The sequence below is a fragment of the Nicotiana sylvestris genome, chromosome 7 (genome assembly GCF_000393655.2).
Source record: "Nicotiana sylvestris chromosome 7, ASM39365v2, whole genome shotgun sequence".
NCBI classification, from domain to species: domain Eukaryota; kingdom Viridiplantae; phylum Streptophyta; class Magnoliopsida; order Solanales; family Solanaceae; genus Nicotiana; species Nicotiana sylvestris.
The window spans coordinates 4,337,099-4,360,807 of record NC_091063.1 but is presented as its reverse complement, the minus strand read 5'-3'; the positions used below and the strand labels follow the sequence as shown (position 1 = coordinate 4,360,807).

At 36.7% G+C, this 23,709-nt stretch overlaps 1 protein-coding gene across 1 annotated transcript; it reads left to right on the top strand.

Moving 5' to 3' along the window:
* The first annotated feature begins 428 nt into the window (after window positions 1–428).
* Window positions 429–13,910, top strand: LOC104209956 (uncharacterized). The gene is made up of 18 exons (XM_009758730.2): window positions 429–773; window positions 870–889; window positions 974–1,078; window positions 1,320–1,390; window positions 3,635–3,680; window positions 4,447–4,507; window positions 5,344–5,397; window positions 5,543–5,623; window positions 6,156–6,195; window positions 6,403–6,515; window positions 8,236–8,346; window positions 8,752–8,868; window positions 9,096–9,171; window positions 10,364–10,555; window positions 11,001–11,070; window positions 11,252–11,358; window positions 11,644–12,074; window positions 13,011–13,910. Exons 1-18 carry the CDS (start codon window positions 570–572, stop codon window positions 13,644–13,646), a joined length of 2,535 nt encoding a protein of 844 aa, XP_009757032.2. The 5' UTR covers window positions 429–569; the 3' UTR covers window positions 13,647–13,910.
* The last annotated feature ends 9,799 nt before the right edge of the window (window positions 13,911–23,709 follow it).

Here is a 23,709-nt window from a genome sequence, read left to right as displayed (position 1 = left end):
AGTTGCATCAAGAGTAGGATACCCCTACTATATAACGGAGGGGGGATCTTATCATTTGTAACACACATTGAAATACGCAATACAAAACAATATATTGTTATTTCTAGCTCTTATCATTTTGTTATACGCAATATTCTGTTCTTACATCAGTAGAGGCATTTCTTGGTTTGAGGCTAATCGAACTCGAAGGCCAAGGTTGTTCAATTTGTGTGGTTTACTTTTATTCTCTTATCGTCAGTTTTAATATTAATCTATTTTCTTAATTTATATCAAGTTATATCACGTATCCTTAAAATTCAATTGTTATCCATTTTGGAGAGTAAACAAGTTATATTGCGATTTTATCCCAACCAATATAAAATATGCTTATCTCAAATTTAATTTGGAAATAATTAAGTAAGAAGAAACAGTTAAATCGGGAAAGCTTTGAACTGAACTAAGTTGGGCCCCAACCCCGTTCGGACTTACAGAAACGATGTCGCTAATCGCGAATTATCCAAAATCCCGGTTCTTCGTGAAGAATTTCAGCTAAACCCTGATTCACTAAACACCGAAATATTCTGGTAAGGATGGTAACAGCGATGGACTGCAGGAACTGGGACGAAGACGTATACAGAGACTCCATTTTACTGGAGAGAGAATCCCAATGCCGAACTGTTTTCCGTACTGCATTCGCCCCGAACCCGAATCCAAACCATAATTCTTATCCGGACCTCATCGTCGCCGGTATTAGCGACGGCACTATCGCCTCTTACTCCATCTCCTCTTGCCTCGTAAGCTCAATATCTCACTCTAACTGGAAGAAGCAAAATTTATTGACTAAAGTATTAAGTTTTTTTTTTTTTTTTTTTGCTTCTTCATCTTGGTAGGATTTGAGCTCCGCGGGCAAGTAAGTTCCTGTTTTCTCAATGTTTTCGAAGTGTGAAGGTAAGTTTTGGTTTGAATTGATAATTATTTGGTGAATTTGGTTTAGTTCGTTGGTGCCAGTGGCTGAATCTAGTTGGCTGGTACAAGGACATGATGGGCCTGCTTATGATGTTAAATTTTATGGCAACGATGAGGATTCACTATTATTGAGGTACTTGTTCTTATAAAAATTTTGGTTCTTATGTATTCCTTAAAATTGTAGGTGAGTTAGCACAAATGTAAGATAGTTCAAGTTTTTGTTTAGAGTGAAAGTAAACAAGGGAGGCACTTATCTTGTGTACTTATCACAAAAAAAAAAAGAACCAAATATCTTGTATAAATTTCTTCAATCAGTGTGACTTTGGTTCTACCATAGATGCCGATTCTTTTTTAATGTAGGTGATTTCATGCAGTTGTGGTGATGATGGTCGGATTCGTGGATGGAAATGGAAAGAATTGTTGGGGTCTAAGGAGCCGGTGCAAGGTACAACTTTTTTAGTGTGCAGTTAGATCCTAGGTTAGTTTGGGCTTGTGTTGACTAGTCGTAGGTATTATAGTTGACTGACGGATCCTCATAGGTATTATAGTTGACTGACGGATCCTCTAACATCCTACTTTAAACATTTGAAAACCTCTGCTTGGCATTGCTTCCATTTGTAATATACGACTCCTTTTATTTAGATACGCAAGAGCATCGATTCTTAAATTTGAATATGGGCAATGCTGAAAGTCATTCAGCTTAATAATCTGTTTGCTGCACAAACTTGTCACAACTCACAATGTCTTTGCATTATGAGAGGAAGTCCGAAAGGGAAGGAATTTTTTTTTTTTTGGGGGGGGGGGGGGGGTCATATGTAATTGCGTCTTTCATTGCCTAAATTAGAAGTTGGAAGTGTCGATTGCAGCAAATTACAATTTTCTATGTGCCCCTTGTAGGAGTTTCTTACATCTTTCATGCCGTCAAACTTCAGGCTGTTAATTCTGAGTTCGAAGCATTCCAGCTTTTTAGCTCTATAGTTTAGCATGTATATCATCTAGGAGTGTATGTGGGCCCCTGCATATCATGGTCATGAAATGGACATTGGGGCAAGCACAATATTGATTCAGATACCAAAGACACAATTTTGCTCTGTAGTTAAGCATGTGTTTCATCTAGGAGTTGTATGTAGCCCCCCTACATATCATGGTCATGGACAGACATTGGGCACATTACCGATTCAGATACAAAAAGAAATTCTTTTGAAAATATGGGGGCATGACAACTGTAATGACTATAACCTAATATAGTGTTCCACTATTTTATTTTATTTTTGATTTGCACCGGGTGTCAGAGTCTCTTTGAGCCCCGACTAATCCCGGGAGTGCACAGGCCCTCGGCAAGGAGTTTCCCGCAAGTGTTCATAAGGAATTACAAAAACAAAAAAAATGAACTTGAGGTTTCAAGACACCATAACTACATAATATAGAAGAGTTCCATCGAATATAACATAAATGAAGTTTAACATATGTTTTGCATAGGGCAGGAGACAACTCTTTTTCTTCTTTGCTTTCGTGTTTGGTTGAATTTGTGTCGATCTCTAGTATGCAAGGTTAATTTTGTAATACTTGTTACTACCTAAAGTATGCCATTATATCTTCTGAAATTATGTCTTAAGGGGTCGTTTGGTTGGGAAACAAGTTATCCCATGATTAATTATTCCGGGATTATCCCACCCTCCCATAGGATAGAAAAAACACTACAATCCAGGGATAACTAATCTCGGGATTAGTTATACCACGATTTTATCCCAAGCAAATGTGGGACAAACTCATCTCAATTTTAATTCCGGGATTAATTATCCCTTATCCCTCGTACCAAACGAGCCCTAAAAGTTATTGAAGTGGGAATAATTGACACATCTGATAGACTTTTTGCTGTCTGATTGAAGGACACTTAGTGTTCAGTATCAAGGACATGACTTGCGACACCATCTGATTGGGCTGGAGTTCGTTCCAATTGTTTTTGTATGACTACCGGTGTCTGACATGAATACAAAACAATATGCAAGCATATATTTGTGCCCATGCAGGAATCTTGGTTGTGGCTTTATGTGATTTTTTTAATGTCTAAAAAAAGGTTTTAAGGCAGAGGTGTCTGGGGAAAATGTCTTGAGTGTTATTTTTACCGATAAAAATTAGTTTTAGAGAAAAAATAGGAAAAAGAGATGAAAAAAGGAGTAGACATACCAGTGCCAAACTGGCACAAATTATGTTACTTGAATGACAAAGAAGTGAAGAAAGACACTTCCCCACCACCTGAAAAACTGGCAGATACTAGTCTTCAAATGTTTGCCTCTTTTTTTTGGGGGGAAATGTAAATTTGTTCTGTGTCTTTCTAACCCTCACACTTGAAGCATGGTCTTTTGGTTCCCGCACTATGTATGTTGTGTGCCTCTGAGATACTAGCTTAGCCATAGACCAAAACCTATTGAATTAACACCCTTTTTCTGTATGTGGCAGAAAATTTTCTGCAAGTCATATGAATTCCTTGAGGTGAATGCATTAGGCTACTTTTACCCTACATTTGAATGCCCATAAGCAGTCTGGTCCTGAGTTTACTTGTTGATGTAACTTGATAGTAGTTTGTTCAAGAATTGAGCAATGAGTTGGATTTTTGCTGCTTCCATTTGATGTAAAGAAGAAAGGATTGTCTTCTCTGCTTATTTTTTCTCTTGTTATCACTATACAGGAGGCACATCAGAGCCAATTCTTGACTTGGTGAATCCTCAACAAAAGTAAGTTATTGAAAAACGTGAAATAATTTCATTATAATTTTTATTATTACCTCTTCTGAGACAGTTTGCATCACTAGTAGGTGCTGATATTGCATGCTTAACAATTGATGTGCAACTAAAGATTAGTTGCTCAGGAGTTTAAACATTTTGTTGCAACCTTCCTGCTTACTTGATGGTTTCCTGATATTCTCGTTAGCATACTTAGGGTTCGTTTGGTTACAATACGGCTTATACTGGGATAAGTTATGCTGGATTGTTTTTTATCCACTGTTTGGTATGTTGTATTAAAAATGACAATTGCATAATTTCTAAGAAGAAGGTATAAGTTTCCCGGCACTAATTACCCCACTCCCTACAAGGTATAAGTTATCCCGCTACTAATTTTAATCCCGGGATAACTTATACCATGTTTGCTAACCAAACAAAGTATTAAGGTGATATTAAATTTTTATACCAATACTATATCTACTTATACCTCGTACCAAACGACCCCTTAGTGCTTAAGAAGATTCCTCAATGCTTTTGTTAGGTATATTATTTTCCTGGGGTGGGGTGGGGGTGGGGGGGAGTTAATAAATAAATTGCAATCGAAGTTTTTACATCCACTGTTAATTCATATACTAGTTTATATTGGTTTTTAGATGACTTGTTATCTTGACCTTATATCTGAAAATTAGTTATTGCTTACAACAGTGAAGGGTTCACTTATGCATCTTTCCTTATACTATTATTACTTTTCTGTTCTGACCATGTTCTCATATCTCAGAGGTCCATGGGGTGCACTTTCTCCAATTCCAGAGAATAATTGCATGGCCGTTAATACTCAGGTTTGTTGCCCTTTTATTTTCTTCTAAATCAACTGAGTGGCTTCTTGATTTGACACTCTGGAGTGAGTGGATAGGACTATAAGTCTGATTTCAGTTGACGCATTAGCTGGTCCAGCCAGGACCCAGGAGGTATAAATAGATTGTGGTTTAGTTATCTTTTCCTAGTTAGATGCTTGTTTAGATACTGAGAGGCAAACCAGTTCTTTTACTACAGATGCTCTTAGTTATGAAGGAATGTCTTGGGTCCTTCGCTAGATTATGATGGTAGTTGAAACCTATGTATTGTGCAGCAATGAGACAATATTGCATTTCGTTTTCTTCTTACGAAGAAGAGAGTGGAGTGTGGTGGTGGAAGCTATTAACTTTTTCAAATTGTGCAATCTACTAGAAGTGCTAAATTTGTGGATGAACTACAAAAGAACTTCATAGTAGCAGACAATTTGTCTTATTCATTTGATTCTTTGGTGCACTGCTTTTGGGGGGTGGCCAGTCTTCTTTTGTACATTAGACCTACTCTATTTTGATATATTGTTTTGTGTATTTGATTTTTGAATACCAAATTTGGAGAAGGATTCCTGGCACAACCCTAGGAGGTGGTAGGGAGAGAAGAATCAAGTGACTACTGAGGGATTCATGTTGAGTGGACTTCGGGGTTCTGGTACCATAGCTAGAGCTGTTAGTTCAAAGCGTCAAGAATAGTTAACTCTGTTCATTTTTATTGCATGGATTCTTCTCTTGCGTAGGTCAAGTCTGATATTCTGATTCAGCCTTTTAAAACTTACCTCAAAGTTGTCCTGCCTACATATTTTTATTTAATATTTTGTGTTCCATTGTAGACTGGATCCATTTTTGCTGCTGCTGGTGATTCTTGTGCATACTGCTGGGATGTGGTATGTATTTGTTCAAGGTGTATGGTTGGCTCATATTATAAGATCTCTCCATTCTTTTGGCTTACTTCATCGACTTATACTTCAACTCTCTTCATTGCTTCTTCTAAATCTGTCATGAAAATCTAATTAAAGTTTTGGTGCTTAGGAGAAGAATGAAATAAAGATGGTTTTGAAAGGGCATTCAGACTACTTGCATTGCATTGTTGCGCGAAATTCTCACAATCAGGTAAAGCTTCTGTTTGTCTCCCATTCTCTCACCCATACATACTCTCCCATACATACTCTCTCTCTCTCTCTCTCTCTCTCTCTCTCTCTCTCTGTATAGTCATTCCCAATTCCATTTTATGGACTCCATGTACCAAATGCTTATGGTGCTAGCTAGTTCTCCCTCCCTCTCTGTCAAGATTTGATTTCTCCCATTTGAAGAGATTTTGCTATGGATAGGAGTGTGTGATACCCATGTTGCTGGCTCTTCACTTTGAGGTTAAAACTAAACTTGGCATATGAGCTGGAAAAAATCCTTTTCCTTGAAACTTATAATTTCAAAATTCTTTTAGTGCAACAGCACCTTTATGTTTTGTTCTCTTTGGAAATAGAATATATTTTTAGACGTGTACTTTTATTTTGCTTCCTCTCTCAGTCTTAGTGGGAGGGGTGGCTTACTTTTAGTTGAGCAATGGTTCCTGGAATTTGGGCTGAATTCTAATTCTGCCTTGTTTCTTTTTGCTTCTCTCTTTCTCTCGCTTGGCAATTTTCAGGTTATAACTGGTTCAGAGGATGGGACAGCACGAATATGGGGTATGTCATTCTTTCTAGTAAGAGGAGCATAAGGCCTGCCGTGGGGACATTTCGGTTTTTATAAAAAGCAGGGAGTGTAATGAATGGCCAATTTTGCCTTTTCTTGACTTGAGCTATCTCTCTTATTTAGAAATTACACATGATTTTGCTCATTTGGATCTATTTTTTCTGTTTTATTATTGTCTGTTATTTATGAATTTGCCTTAGATTGCAGAACTGGTAAGTGTATTCAAATAATTGATCTACATAAGGATAAGAGGTCGAGGGAGTTGTTTCCATATGTCAGTTGCATTGCTCTTGATGCAAGTGAGAGTTGGCTGGTAAGAGTTCAGATTCCTTTATACACCAAACTAGCGTTCTCGTAAGTTTGCTACTGCACCAACAATTATAATTGTTGTTTGGTTTTGGCTTTTATACTGCAATTCTTTCTGTTGTATTTACCGATCAAATATTCTATCTGTTGCATTGTGAAATTACGGAAGCTTACTTTTGTTAATGTCCTTGAGGGTCAACCTACTGTATAGTTATAATAATCTCGTCAATGATGACTGGTGTTTACTTGAAGATGATAATAAGATAAAAAGGACAGCCCGGTGCACAACGCATCCCGTATTCACGCAGATATGAATCTCTTAATTTAGGAGAGTTTACATTCTATTCATTCATGATTTTCTTTCTTCTGATTCTCTTTGTTATGTCTGATGAAACCGTTTAAGATAGCAGTATTCACACTCCTCTATGTGTAATTCTTTGACCCTCTTTTCACTTGTTTTAAAAATCATTCCCTCCTTTCTCCCAAAAAGCTTTACATTCTAAAGTTATTTGTCTTTCCTTTTAAAACTTGAATACTAAGTAGGCATACATCTTTTTCTGGCCATAGGAAAATATAAAGAGAGAGAGAGAGAGAGGTGGGGGGAAGGGGGGTGGGTGGGTAACTGGGTATTGGGTCTATTACATAGAGCACAACTTTTGTTTGGCCTTTGTGAGACTAAGTTCATGCTGATATAACATGGTAATGATAGCAACTCCATGCATTATACAGTATGTGGAACCTTGAATCCAGGTACTGTGTTGCTTGACTGCTACTGGACATCTTAGGTATTGTCAAATGTAAACTTCCATAAATGCTGCAAACTTGTTATCCCCATTCATTTCAAAAGCTAAATCTTTTTATTTCCAATTCGGGAAACTGTCATTACTAGTAGAACTAGTAGAATTGGAGCACATGGAAGAGTTATTTCATTCCTATTTTACTGTTGAAGGTTTTAAGCACTTTGTATTGTCAGTCCACATGGCAAAGCTTTTTTTGGATGAATTCCTGAAATATGTTAATGAATGTTTAGCAATTATCAATTGGTGTTGAGTTGCAGTTGAAACTCTAGGATTGCCAAGTGTAATTGTTCTCCCAATATAGTATTAGCATTGCTAGGTTATGTTGCTCAGATCCTCCAAAAATACCGCCATACCCGTGTCAGATCCTCCAAAAGAGCAAATACTTTTTAAAGATCCGACACACACCCCGCAACATTTTTGGAGGATCCGAGCAACATAGTTGCTAAGGGTTCTTGTTCTCCACTAAAATATTGTCTTTCTTCAAAATGAAGCAAGTTCTTCATCTTGATAAGTGAAGCAATCATTGTTAAAAAGATTGTTTTCTTCAAAATAAAGCAATTTCTTCATCTTGATAAGTAACATAATCGTTGTTCAAAAGAAAAAGAAAAAAAAGGCAATCTTTGTTGATGTTCTGAATTCTTGTTGGTGCATGCTTTTGCATCTGACCTTGCAATCGGCAGAAAGGAAATCTGTGTGCCTTTACATGTATACAGGTGGGTATAGAGATACAGTACCATCTCCTGGTTTATTTCAAGTTATGCTTTTTTTTTTTTTTTTCATTTTCTTTTGCCTGGTTATGGTAACTTCACAGCTTTAAGGTTGAGATTGGAGAAATGAATATTTTATCATATTTTCATGCATGACAGACTGACAGTAAGTTTCCTGCATCAAGGATGTTAATTACAGCCACTATGCTTGATTTCATAGGCTTGTGGAAGTGGCCGGTCTTTATCGGTATGGAACCTTCCAGCTTGTGAATGCGTTTCACGAATCACGACAACTGCTGCTATCCAGGATGCCATATTTCATGATAATCAAGTCAGTTCTTTCACTTATATCAACTTCCAAGTAGTTTCGTTTGTTCCCTGTGTTTGTTTTAAGTCCCCTTTTTGGAATGAGTTCCTTTGATTCTCTTTCGTGTTTGTGTTGGTTGTCTATTTAGCTACAGTAATCTTCAACTTTAAATGTTATAAAAGAAGAGATCGAATAATGATTTGCTCTAGCGTTCCAAAAAGTTTAAATCTTTGAACTATTTGACTTATGATCTTTGTCGTCTCAGCACTGTACTATTATTTTGCTTTGGTTCACGTATGTCTTGTACGTATATGCTGTCCTCTATTGTTTTACTTGTACGTATATGCTGGTGAGAACAACTAATTCCATCAAATGCTTTTTGGTTATTCCCATTCCTTCTTGGCTAAGGAGCTGCATTTTCCCTGTCAGGTTTTAGCGGTTGGAGCGGAGCCCCTGCTTAGTCGCTTTGACCTGAACGGAGATATTATTTCACAGATACCATGTGCTCCTCAGTCACTGTTTTCCATTTCTTTACATCCTTCAGGGGTAAGAAACTACTTTTCTTTAGTTTGCTGATACACCACTTTATATTTTCACAAGTGTGATCAGCATGTTTTAGGTAGATTTCTTACTCTTCTCTTTTCTGTATAAAAAACCAGAATATTGTACACCAAAACTGAAGTGGAATTGCCACTGTGGCAGGACAGATACTCTAGTGTTAAACTATTGTTATCAATAACTAAAACAGGGTTTCACTTGCCCATAACTTTCAGGTAACAGCAGTAGCTGGTTACGGAGCATTAGTGGATATTGTGTCGCAATTTGGGAGTCATTTGTGCACATTCCAGTGCTGAAGGGTTTAGAAGGGACTGTCAATGCAGCTTATTTAACTTTGGGATTTTGGTAGATGATGTAGCCAGTTAGAATAGTAAGAATGCCTGTGCAAAGAAACTTGTCAATTAGATGCCACTTATTAAGGAAAAACGCTCTCTGAAAATAATGCTTTAAATTGCCATGTACATGTAGAGACTATGAATTTCACTTCAAATTTCTGGAATTGGAAAGGCTTGAGATTGAGGTTTGGTTAAACCTTTTTTTAATTTTTTGAAAATTCAGTATGAAGCGGTACCTTGAGCTGCACCTCTTCAAAATATTCTTTTTACTCACAAAATTACTCGTAAAACTTCACAAAAACTGCAATTATTCAAGTACGTGTTTATTTTGCAGAAAGAGAGCATTACTGCACGAATTAGTGGGATTACCGTTAGGAAGATTTATTTTATGCTAACTATACATCTTAAACTGAGTCTGAATGACACATTGAAAGAAAGTTATACTACATTCAATCGCAAACATTTGTCATAATATTTGACATTCTTTTGAAAAGAACAGATCATTTAAATAAGTTTTCTTTTTAAAGCTACGTACTATTGTAATTAGTGTAGTGTTAGTTGAGCCATGCAAGGTGAGATATGAATTGGAGTGAGTAAGATTTTGACGATGAAGTTATCCTGGCTACATATTTTATGGGTTGTTGAACGGTGTAATAGCTATTTATACTCCCTCCGTTCCAATTTATGTGAACTTGTTTGACCGGGCATGGAGTTTAAGAAAAAAATAAAGACTTTTGGAATTTGTGGTCCTAAACAAGACCAAATGGGGCCCAGAGTATTTGTGTGGTTATAAAAGTTTCTCATTAAGGGTAGAGTTGTAACTTTAAGCTAAATTATTACCAAATTTAGAAAGGGTTTATTCTTTTTGAAACGGACCAAAAAGAAAATAGGTTCACATAAACTGGAACGGAGGGAACGGAGGGAGTATTTGTAAAAATAACTTTTAGGGCAATCTTTATCAAAACTTTTCCTTTGCTACTTACTTTTTTGGAATTTTATTTTAGATTTTGTTTGTTTAGGTTAGGACAACCTTAAACCTATGGCCTTTCGATTCTCCAATTGCTATGCCTTCAAAAAGGAGCCATGTACGTAAATGTAAGGAAGCCGCAAAATGGGCCACGTGTAGCCCGAAAGGACAATTCCATAAGGGGCAAATTCGTCAGAACAAGAAAAAATATGGGTCTCTTTGGCTACTACGGAACCCTCAAAACATTCGCACATTATTGTATCGTATCTCTACAAACTCCAGTGGGCCGTAGATCCGAGAAGTTTGGGAAAAAACCCTAACTTCTCTTATTACTCACAACTGCAGCATCTCTTCTCTTCCTCTACATCTTCAGGTACCTTTCTCCTTTGTTTATTTTCTATTTACTTTTTTGTATATTTTAGCTATAGTTTTTGAATCTCTAGATATCGTGTGTAAATTAAATGCTTTTTTTGTTTTTGTTTTGTGTGGTTTGATGTAGATATATCTCTTATGAATCTGTTTATGGGGTGCTCTTTATGTGTGAATCAGCTTACATATGTCAAAATGTTTTCAAAACAAAAGAGAAATGTACTCGTTAACATCATGTTGTGCTAAAGTTATTGTCTTTAGAAGGATAGTGACAAGCTAGGTTTTTTTTTTTTGGGGGGGGGGGGTTGGGGGTGAATCGAACTTCTGGTTTTTTGGTTAGTTCAGCGTGGTTTGATTCCGGTTATGGTGGGGTGGGATACATGTTTTGATAATTTTTGGGTTCAAGCTAAAAACTTTCTGTTTGCTGATGTGCTGTGAATTCTTTCTAGTCATGGCGGGTGCAGCTCCTGAAGGATCACAGTTTGATGCTCGTCAGTATGATTCGAAAATGACAGAATTGTGAGTATCACTGCCTCGATTATACTGTTGCTTTTCCATTCCTAAGTTATGTTATATTGCCTTGAGTTTGTCTATCCACACATCAGCATATCTGGGAGTCAAAATCATGCATGTGTGAGAAATAAAATATTTAGTTATAATGTGTGTGACTACTTTCTTTATTGCAAATTTGCACATGCAGGCTAAATGCTGAAGGGCAAGATTTCTTTACCTCATACGATGAGGTCTATGATAGTTTTGATGCCATGGGATTGAAGGAGAACCTCCTCAGGGGCATTTATGCATACGGTCAGTTGAAAATCTTTTCCCGTTTCTCTTTCTCAGTTCTTGACTTTTGTACAGATTATTAAGAAGAGGAAGACGTATTTTCCCTTCTCTTCGTGCTGGTACTAAGTTGGGGATTTTGGATCAAACTGAATGCTTCCTCTACTTTTACCATAGGAGCTTTGCTTTTTTCATAGTTGTTCTGTGCATATTGTCTCGTACTGAAGTATTGTCTTCATATTTTTGTCACTTTTCTATTTTCGAATTTGTTAGATACTTAGATCTAATATTGGACTATATCTGTTGTAGGTTTTGAGAAACCCTCAGCAATTCAACAAAGAGGAATTGTACCTTTCTGCAAAGGTCTTGATGTGATTCAACAGGCTCAGTCTGGAACTGGAAAGACTGCTACTTTTTGCTCTGGAATTCTGCAACAACTAGACTATGAACTACTAGACTGTCAAGCTTTGGTCTTGGCACCTACTCGTGAGCTTGCACAGCAAATTGAAAAGGTCATGCGAGCACTTGGAGACTATCTTGGTGTCAAGGTTCATGCTTGTGTGGGAGGCACCAGTGTCCGTGAGGATCAACGCATCCTTTCAAGTGGGGTTCACGTTGTTGTGGGAACCCCTGGACGTGTATTTGACATGCTAAGGAGACAGTCTCTCCGCCCTGATCACATTAAGATGTTTGTATTGGACGAGGCTGATGAAATGCTTTCCAGAGGCTTCAAGGATCAGGTCGACTATTTTAGATAAAAAAAAATGCCCCTTCTTTTTCCCACATACCTGCACAGTGTCTGTGATGCATACACATCTTCATCTTTGCATTGATATCTCTGTTTTTTATATGAAAGTCTCTACCTGTTCTTTATAAAAGAATGACAGTCTTGATGTTTAAGGTTCTTCAGTTCACATGTTATACAAATGATTCTAAAAGGAGACCACCAACATCATCAATGTAGTAGGGTTGACTATGTTTAGGAGTTAGTTTTTCTTTCAGCCTGAGAAATATGAGTCTGTGCAGAATTATTCACTTGTTTTCCCGGGAATGAGGGGTGTCCAGAGGTTTTAGATACTGGAAAAAGTGATATCTGGTCTATGGTGCACTTGAAGGGGAGCCTTGGAGCAACGGTCAAGTTATCTCCGTGTGACCTATAGGTCATGGGTTCGAGTCGTGGAAGCCACTGATGCTTGCATTAGAATAGATTGCCTATATCACACCCCCATAGGGTGCGGTCCTTCCCCAGAACCTGCGTGAACAGGGGATGCTTTGTGCACCAGTGCACTTGACATACTCTATAGCCCAAATTATTGTTGTAGAGGTCAAAGATGCCATCTTCTCTTTTCTGTTTTCTTTATGCTAGTTTCTTTTCTTTCAAGTATGTTGGAACATAGTTTAAATCCGTGGCCTTGTTTTCTTGATAGTTTGTGATTAAGTATGTGTGACGCTGTAAATTATGTTTAGCCTTGCAATGATGTCCAATGTATTTGTGATTTTGTTGTCCACTTTCCTTTCTGTGTTCTTTTATGTATGCTATGGTTGTATCCCAGGTACTTCCGTGTTAGTGTTCTAGGTCTGTATCCACTGCTTGTCTTCACATGGAATATTTTACTTAAATTTACATGATTTCTTCCCTGGTGGTTCTAAAATTTACACATTTTCTTTGTCCCCAGATCTACGATATTTTCCAGCTCTTGCCTCCTAAGATTCAGGTTGGTGTTTTCTCTGCCACAATGCCTCCTGAGGCCCTTGAGATCACAAGGAAGTTCATGAACAAACCCGTGAGGATTCTTGTGAAACGTGATGAACTGACCTTAGAAGGTATTAAGCAGTTTTATGTGAATGTGGACAAGGAAGAATGGAAGCTTGAGACCCTTTGCGATTTGTATGAAACCTTGGCCATCACACAGAGTGTGATATTTGTGAATACTCGTCGCAAAGTTGATTGGTTGACTGACAAGATGCGAAGCAGAGATCATACAGTCTCGGCCACTCATGGTGACATGGATCAGAATACTAGGGATATTATAATGCGCGAATTTCGTTCTGGTTCCTCTCGTGTTCTCATCACCACCGATCTTTTGGCCAGAGGAATTGATGTCCAACAAGTTTCCCTTGTCATAAATTATGATCTCCCCACTCAACCTGAGAATTACCTTCATCGTATTGGACGTAGTGGGAGGTTTGGTAGGAAGGGTGTTTCAATCAACTTCGTAACCAGCGACGATGAGAGAATGCTGTCTGACATTCAGAGGTTTTACAATGTGGTGATTGAGGAGCTCCCAGCAAATGTTGCTGATCTCCTGTAACCAGCTTTGGACATTCAGAGGTTTTACAATGTGGTGCTTTAGCTGTGTCGCGAAACTTCCCCTCCTTTCTTTTTCATCTTCTTGATATCCTTCTTACCTTTTGTTTGTTTAGTAGTTTCTGTGATTCTGAACTAATGAGTAATGCATATTAGCATTTTGTAATCCATCATCCTATTTAGTGGTGGGCTTTTGCTAGTTTTTGACATCCAAAGTTTTTGTATTTGAAGAATGATATCGAGTACATTTTTAATTTGCATTTTGGAAGAGATGTTTTAGTCGCCCCCCACCCCCCAAAATAATAAGTACCTAAATAGTAAGTACCTAAATAGTAAAAGTACTCCCTCCATCCCAATTGATGGTGTTTAACTGGGTATAAAGATTTATTTAAGAAAGAAAAGACAATTTGTGAAATATTGGTTTAAATAGGCCATAATGATTAGTCGAAAGTAAAATTGTTTTAAATATCCAAGTGTGTCATTATTTGTCGCATAAAATGGAAACGAAGTCCCTATTTTGGCCTTCACAACAACCAGTATATTTACATGCAGTGCTACTAGTACTACGGGTAAGAAAGGGAACTCTCAACTACTTATTAAACTTCTACCCTACTCTTACTTTCATGCCCTTCTATCAAGGGTCATGTCCTTAGTAAATTGAAGTTTCACCATGTCCTGTCTAATCACCTCCCCGGGTACTTCTTAGATCTGCCTCGACCTCTTCTCAAACCTGTCATGGTCAGCTTCTCACACCTCCTAACAGGAGCGTCAATGCTTCTCCTCTTAACATGCCCGAACCATCTTAGCCTCGACTCCCGCATCTTGTCCCCCACTCTGTCCCGAATAACTTCATTCCTAATTTTATCCCTCCTGGTACACCTACACATCCATCTCAATATTCTCATTTCTGCTACTTTCATCTTGTGCACATGGGAACTCTTGACTGGCCAACATTCCGCCCCATACAGCAAGGTCGGTCGAGCCACCACTCTATGAAATTTACCCTTAAGTTCTAGCGGCACTTTCTTATCACATAGAACACCGGATGCAAGCTTCTACTTCATCCATCCTGCTCTAATACGATATGTGACATTCTCTTTGGGATGACTTAAGTATTGAGCTTCACATCCACGTCTGCTTCTAGGGCCGCGTCATTGAATTTGCACTCCAACTATTCAATTTTGGTCCCGCTCAACTTAAAACTCTTAGATTCCAAAGTTTGTCTGCAAACCTCCAACCTCGCGTTAATCCCGCCTCGTGTCTCGTCTATCAACACTATATCATCTGCAAACAACATGCACTATAGTACCTCCTCTTGAATGTGCTGCGTCAGCACGTCGGCTAAGAGTCAGATCCCTGGTTTTGGTCTACACCATTACCCTTTTAAATTGGTTTTTTAATTGGTTAACAAGTTTTAGAAGGTAGTAGAGGTTTTGTTTTCCTTCTTTTAATTAAGTGCTGGAAAACTTTATTTCATCCTTTTATACATAGAATTAACTTTTAATAAAAGGCAGATAATTGTTCTTAATTTGTATATACGAGAAGGCCATTCTATTTTACTTTTGTACATCGTTATCACATGATCTTTATTACTTGATATGCTTGTCAAATTTCAATAACAGCTTGTTTGAATAATTGTTATATATCGTTTTATAATGTGTTGTATTGTATTGTGTTGTATTGTTTGATGAATATAATATTTGGATAGATTGTATCGTTTGACATCGTTTTATGATATCACGTACCACCAATATGAAAAATAAACTTACAATATTATAAAGAAAAATTATGATACGGGGTAAAACTATTATGTAAAAGGGTAGGATAAATGATAAAATAAAATTATTTAATGTAATGAAGGGTGAGATGAGAGAAAAAAACAAGGTAACGACGCGACCACACCAACTTGTTCGTTACATAAAGTGGCATATTTCGTCATTATGTAACGACGAATTTAACGATACGATACAATAAAATTTAAGTAATAATCAAAACAAACAGCGTATTTAAAGCAACAATACGATACAATACAATATGTATCAACTATACAAACAAGCTGTAAATAGATGAGTACCAAATTTTTTCGACTCTAAAGAGGTATTCTTTCTCTTTTTATTTTCTATCCAAATACATCATATTTCATCTATATACTGTGAATAGTCATATAAACTATTGATAACTGCCACTACGAAGGTCAGGAGGATAAACTATGATATCATAACTACGTACTCTGTTGACGCGTGAGAGCATGCATGCGTCAGGCGTCAGCAGAGGTTCAAAGCGGAGACTTATCAATCGAATCGGATTTAGATTATGAAGTTAAGGACACTACAGCTACGTACCCCAGTCATGAAGTATCATTCAGAAGGGATATGCCCTTGCTGCCTTCAGAAGGTGGACAAACCTTTTCGGCAGAGGTACCGCCAACTAGGGTGTACAAATCAAACCGATAACCCGCACCAATCCGAAAATTCGAGTCAAACCGAAAAAAAAACCCGACTAGTGGTTTGGTTTGACTTGATTTGGTATTGAAAAATAAAACCCGACCACAATAGGGTTGGTTTGGTATTAACTAAAAAAAGTCAAACCGAAACCAAACCAACCCGACATCACATGTATACATATTTATATATTAAATAGATAAAAATATTTATTAGAATGTAAGTTATAATTATTTCTTAATTTTTATTATAATTTCTTTATATAGCATAATATTTTAAATTGGTATTATAGCCCATGTAAATGTTTTTTTTTGTTTGGCCCATAAAAGAATAATTGAGCCCAAACCAAAACCTAATCTTAAAAGCAGATAGATTGTCCAAAAGGTGTTCTGAAACACATAAACAATTGAAATCATCTTGCCTCTTCTCCAAAGGCAAAAAACCTACGCTCTTCCTTTGCTCAAACCCTATCATCGGTAAAGCTCTTTTGCTCTCATTTTACATGTTTTCTTTTAGCTGCATACATATACCTTGTTTTTCCCCAATTAACTAAGATGTGGCAAGCTAGCTTCAAGTCCAAATGGTTACATTGGTCCTTTATCAGAAGATCAAAGTAGAAGTAATGATACAGATATAAGGGAAACAAGTGAAAAAAGATGCTTAGCTTCTCAAGAATGTCGTTCAAATACCTTTAATTCATCCTAGTTGGATTCTTTTATAACAGCCTTAATTTTACTTTAGCCTCAAATTTATGATTGGGGTGAATCTAAAAACTCATATTCTGTACCCTCCCTGCTTTATGCTTTCAATATAACAACCCCCCCCCCCCCCATATTAAAAAATGTAGAAAGATTAGACAGTGATCCTGTTATTGCCCCAGAAGTTTCGCAATCCAGCTAATTCTGAATAATCTAGCATTCTGTTTATATTGCTTAGTCCATGACCTCTATAAATATATTGCACCTTCTTTGGCTTCACTTCAACATAAAATAACCTCTATAAATATAGCCCAGTGATCTGTCATTTGTTGTCACAATGCGAAGGTAAATTCCATGAGTTAAATAGTAACTGGATATGTTCTATTTGCAGGAACTTTTTCTAAGAATGGAAACTACAACTTCTGTAGCAGATGCTGAGGTGGTTGTCAATAATCCTTCGCTAGTGGCAGCTCAAAAACAAAGTGCAGACACTCCTCATAACGCACTCCTCCTAAGAAGCAAAAAAGAACGACTCCATCAGAAAAATCTAAATCTGGGAATAGTGGCAGAGAGACGTCCGAGATTTGGAATCACTTCTCCAAATTTACTGCTAAAGGAGGTAAATGTAGGGCAAAAATGCAATTATTGTCCTAAAACATTGGCTGCAGGTAGCAAGAATGGGACTACTATATTATGGTCGCATTTAACTTCTACATGTCACAAATCTCCCTTTAGAGCCATTGATAAGAGACAATCAACATTAAAACCTATCAAGGAAGGGTGGCTAGAAGGTGGTTCGGGTGCTACTGAAAGGGTAGTGTATAATGTGGATGACATTATAAGGGCGACTGCCGAATTTGTAATTCTTGATGAGCAATCTTTTAGAGTTGTTGAAGGAGAAGGATTTAAGAAATTAATGGCTAAAGCCTTACCTAATTTCGAATTACCTTCTCGTGTAACTGTTGCTAGACATTGTTTGAGGATTTATCATGAAGAGAAGGAAAAAATTAAAAATCTTATTAAGAACCAACGCGTATGTCTCACTAGTGATACATGGACATCACTACAAAACTTAACTTATATGGTTGTTACTGCACATTGGATAGATGATCAATGGAATCTATAAAAGAAAATTTTGAACTTTTTTCCAACGCCGGATCACAAAGGTGAGACTATTGCAAAGGGAATTGAAGCATGTTTATTTGGTTGGGGCATTGAGAACTTGTTTACATTGACTTTGGATAATGCAAGTGCTAATGATGCTGCCATTAAGCATTTGAAGTTGCGTATTGATGATAGGAAGGGGCAATACTTGGAAATGAGTTTTTGCATGTTAGATGCAATGCTCATATTTTGAACTTGATTGTAAAAGATGGGTTAGATGAACAAATTGAGCCTATTACTCGTGTAAGAAATGCGGTAAAATATGTTAGGTCTTCTCCTTCAAGGTTTGCTTCTTTCAAGTCATTTGTTGAGAAAGATAAGATAGATACTCATGGTCTTGTAAGTCTTGATGTTGAAACAAGATGGAATTCCACATATACAATGTTAGATACAACTCTAAAATTTGAAAAAGCCTTTACAAAAATGTATGTGGATGACCATAAGTATCAAAAGTATTGTCGAGAAATAAGCGCTTTAAGAGGAAATCCATCTGTAGACGACTGGAAGAATGTGAAAGCTTTTATCAAGTTTCTTAACATTTTCTATCAGATAACTTTAAAATTTTCAGGCAGTTTATATGCTACTTCCAACTCTTTCTTCCATGAATTTTTCAATCTTCGAAATGCTATTATAAAGCATACCAAAAGCGATGATCGTACTTTGAATGATATGGCAGGAAGAATGAAAAGTAAGCTTGAGAAATATTGGGGTAAGTTTGAGGATATGAATATGTTATTGCTTGTTGTTGTTGTGTTGGATCCTAGATACAAGATGAAATATGTGAACTTCATTCTTACTGATGTATTTAGTTCTTTGTTGGGAAGATTGAAGTCCGAAGATGTGGTAAGCATTTTAACTCGCTTGTATAATAACTACAATGATTCTTTTTTTGAGGCTTCTAGTGACAATATTGGAGGCGATACTAGTATGAGTGAAGTTGGTGATTTGTTGCAATCAAAGTGGGAGAAACTTTTGGAAGATGAGGGAAATATTAAAAAAAAATCTGATCTTGAGATATATTTGATGGATGATGTGGTGAAGATCAAGGATTTTAATATCTTGGCATGGTGGAAAGTTTCATCTAGTAAATATCCAATTGTTTCAAAGATTGCAAGGGATGTTCTTTCTATTCTTATTTCTACTGTTGCATCGGAGTCTGCTTTTAGTACAGGTGGTCGAATTTTGGATTCTTATAGGAGTTCTTTATCACCAAAAATAGTGGAAGCACTTATTTGTACTCAACAATGGATACGATCACCTTCCAAGGAATATAAGTTTGAAGACATGTTAGAGGAAGTCCAGAAAATTGAGCAAATTGAAGAAGGTAATAATTTATATTCAATTGTTAATGAGTATAGTTATTTTTTACATTAATTAATATTTAAATATGTTAATTGTTTCTTCTTCTTTTTTCCAGAATATGTAGACTCACCTTTGAGGATTGATTAGAGGGATGATTAACTACAATTTGCTTCATGACTATTTTTGGAAGTGAGGTCATTATGCCTTTACAAGTATTTTGGAAACATGCTCCTCTGGTTATAATATCTACTAAGATGCCCAACTTCTTAGAGTTTAATATATTCTCTTTTTGTTTATCTTTTAGGACTTTTGGGTGTAATGTCTACTCTTAAAAAGTTGGTGATAATTCTTATGTAGAGTGCAATATGATATGCAGTTTATATTTTTGGTGATAATTTTCTCATTCTGCTTACTTCCTAATGGCCAGATATTGTTTAAATCTAATTCAATCTTTCTCTTGACTTAGTAGAACTGATATGGAAATGTATGGAGTTTTAGCCTTCAGGAATAGTTCATTGGCTTGTTAATGTTTTATTAGAACACAGTGTGTTGACATATCAAGATCAAATACCTGATATATAGTATTTTTTTAATATTTACTGGAAAAAAACATCTGCATTGTGTAAGGAGTAATTTTTCCTTAACACCTATTGTCATTCATTGTTTGGTTAACACAATAGCCACCATGGTTGTCATTTAAGTAGACCTGTTGTACTCAAGCAACATGTTACAACATGCTCATTCAAGAAAATGCCCCAGTATAAGATTGATCCTGACCTCACAAGGTGTTATTGTCATGATCCTTCTTTGGTGTATAATTTTGGACTTTTATATTTGCATGGTCCTCCTGTTCTTTTTTGTACTCCAAGATAGTTGCAGGAATTTATTAGAATTTTATGATGGCAGCTATATATAGTTTGGAGCACAAGTTTATCGGAACGAAAAACCCGAGAAAACCCGATATTGAAAAACCCGACTTTTGTTGGTTTGGTTTGATCTATAGATTTAAAAACCCGATATAATTGGTTTGGTTTGGTAATTGCAAAATCCAAACTAACCCGACCTATATACACCCCTACTGCCAACAAATCAAGGAGAGCGTCATATACTCAATTAATAGTCTCTTCAGTATTTTGTATCCTTCCTAAAATTTCGATTCAAATGCGGCTCTATAAAATTAATGGCCTAAAGCTAAATTTTAATAGGAATTCTTATATTTTTTTATTAGTACATATACATATGCAGAAAAACGTTAGTGTTGTCATTTTTTTCATACTTAGTATTTATAATATAACATTCTTAAATGATAAAGCCTTAAATATTGCATATACAACAATATCTTTAGCATGTTTGCTCCCTTTGCATAGGATAGTTATTTTTTTTTATAACCAGCTTGCGCATACCTTGACAACCTATTTTACAAGGTAACTCCTGTTGTCGCTACTGTGTTAAAACAGAAATTAGAAAACTGTTAGGAGAAACTGGAAAAACTATAAACGATAAGAAATATTCCGAGTCCACAATTTCCTTGTGAGTCCTTAAGGAATTTTAACCCCCTCACAAGTTTCCAAGGTAATGGATTAAATCCTCCCATGATGAAACGGAATAAACCTTCCTGCAACAGTGGTAATACAAACTGCAGAATACCAACGAACTCAAATAACGGAGCAAAATCACACTTACGAATTTAAAAGAGAAACTGTGAAGTAGAATGCAGCAGAAGAAAGTTCTGTATTTTTTTCAGTATGTGAAAAGGAAGCCATGCCACGAAATTTATAGGCAATTGTCGGAAGAGGTGTGATGTATGTTCATAATGTGAACAGATATTTGAAAGGAAGAGGTGTCTGTTCATAATGTGAACAGAAGGGAAAGCAGCGTTCAACGTTTTGGATTATACATTCCAGTTAATTTCGTTAATGAACTGACTGGTACTTAATTAATTAAATAAACTTTGTCCAAAAAAATTAATCTCATCGATCGATCCGAATCCGAAGCCGAAGCCGAGCGACGACGACGGCGCGATGCTTCATTCTATTCAACTCCTTTAAGAGCTCTAAGAAGTGATCCTATATTTATACACACAAGTGTAGTTGTCCCTCACCAATGAAGGACAAAGTTCATTTGTCATAAATGACAAAGCTCACTTGATTCAAATTTTTCATTTTCCTCCATTTTATTTCCCACCATTTCCCAATTCACACTTCTAATCTTTAAAACCCAATGGCTTAAAGTCCAACAATCCCCCACATGAATGGGAAGGACTGTAACAAGAATGAACATAGATGAAAGCTATGTGATTTGCAAGTAAGGATTAATTGCATCTGGATAAGTAGGTTTCCCTTTGAACTTTCCGTAGTGAGCATATGTCGGATATACTCGGTCAATCGATAGATTTGATATATTTGAACCGTTGAACTTTAGAGTATACCTAGACAACCATATGTCAGATAACCAACCCTTAACCGTCTTTTGGTTCTCATTGTTGTGTTCGTTTCAGCCATGAACACCGCCTGATTTCATAAGTGCTTAGAGAATTGGCCTTACAGAATTCTCATTGAAGCGGCTTCCATTTCACACTTACATAGGTGATTCCTAAACGTGTAATCCTTTAGATTGACACTATTTGATAAATACCACATCAAACTTAGGTAATCATTAAAGAACGTGTAAAATTCTATCCTTGTTACTGAACATTGTCTTCATCACGAGAAGAGACCAAAGATTTTACTTTGACAATGTTGAAACGGTCAATCACAACTTTGTTTAACCTCCTTGAACCTAGATCTTGGAATATCCAAAATTCTAGGTAGAGTTACCGCCATGATGACTTGTCCTCAGCCATAGTCTCATTCCCTTAGATGATTTCTCAACTCCCTCTCTAGTTAGGCCTTTTGTAAGTGGATCCACCACATTATCCTTTGATCTTACATAATCAATAGTTATAATTCCACTAGAGAGTAGTTGTCTAACAGTTTTTATATATAACGCTCCCTGCCCATCCTATTGCAGCCTCACTATCGCAATGTGTGCATATAGGAGCCAAAGATTTTGGCCTGAACGGAATATCTTCTAAAGAAATTTCGAAGCCATTCAGCTTCTTCGCCGGCCTTATCCAAAGCTATAAACTCTGATTCCATTGTAGAGCAAGCGATGCACGTCTGTTTGGAAGACTTCCAAGATACTGCTCCTCCGCCAACAGTAAAAATATATCCACTTGTGGACTTTGTTTCTGTTGAGCCGATTATCCAATTTTCATCACTATATCCTTCGATAACCGCAGGATATTTATTGTAGTGCAAAGCGTAGTCTTGGGTATATTCCAAATATCCCAGTACTCGTTTCATTGCCACCCAGTGATATTTATTGGGATTACTTCTGAATCGACTAAGTTTACTTATTGCACAAGCTATACCAGGACGTGTACAGTTCATGATATACATTAGGCTTCCCAACACACGAGCATAATCCAATTGAGACGTGCTTTCACCTTTATTCTTTACAAGATAATGGTTTAAGTCAATTAGAGTTCTTGCACTTCTAAATTCCAAGTGTGAATTTTTCCAGTACCATTTTCACGTAATGTGATTGAGACAAAGCCAGACCCTGAGGAGTCCTCTGGATTTTAATTCCTAGAATTACATCAGCAACTCCTAAGTCTTTCATATCAAACTTACTAGCAAGCTTAGTAACTTGAATGTCGGCAATGTCTTTGCTCATTATTAGCATATCATCAACATATAAGCAAACAATGACTATATGATTTGGAACGTTCTTAATGTAAACACATTTATCACATTCATTAATCTTAAAGCCATTTGGCAATATTGTTTGGTCAAATTTTGCATGCCATTGCTTGGGTGCTTGTTTTAGTCCATAAAGGGACTTAACAAGTCGGCACATCTTTTTTTCTTTTTCCGGAACCACAAACCCTTCAAGTTGGTTCATGTAAATTTCTTTCTCTAGATCACCATTTAAGAAGGTTGTGTTTACATCCATTTGATGGATTTGAAAACCATACAAGACGGCTAACGCTATTATCATCCGAATGGATGTAATTCTTATTACCGGCGAGTATGTGTCAAAATAGTCAAGACCCTCTCGCTGTCTAAATCCTTTGACAACAAGTCTTGCCTTGTATTTGTCAATAGTACCATCTTCTTTCATTTTCTTTTTGAAAATCCATTTAGAACCCAAAGTTTTGTTACCTGGAGGAAGATCAACCAATTTCCAAGTGTGGTTGCTCAATATGGATTCTATTTCACTATTGACAGCCTCTTTCCAATATTGTGCTTCTGAGGAAGACATTGCTTCCTTGAAGGTTCGAGGCTTATTTTCTAGCAGGAAAGTCAGAAAATCTGGACTGAATGAAGTAGATGTTCTTTGATGTTTACTTCTTCTCGGATTTTCCTCATTAGGCATACCATTTGTTGTTTCCTCCCGAGGTCGTTTTGATTTTTGGTAG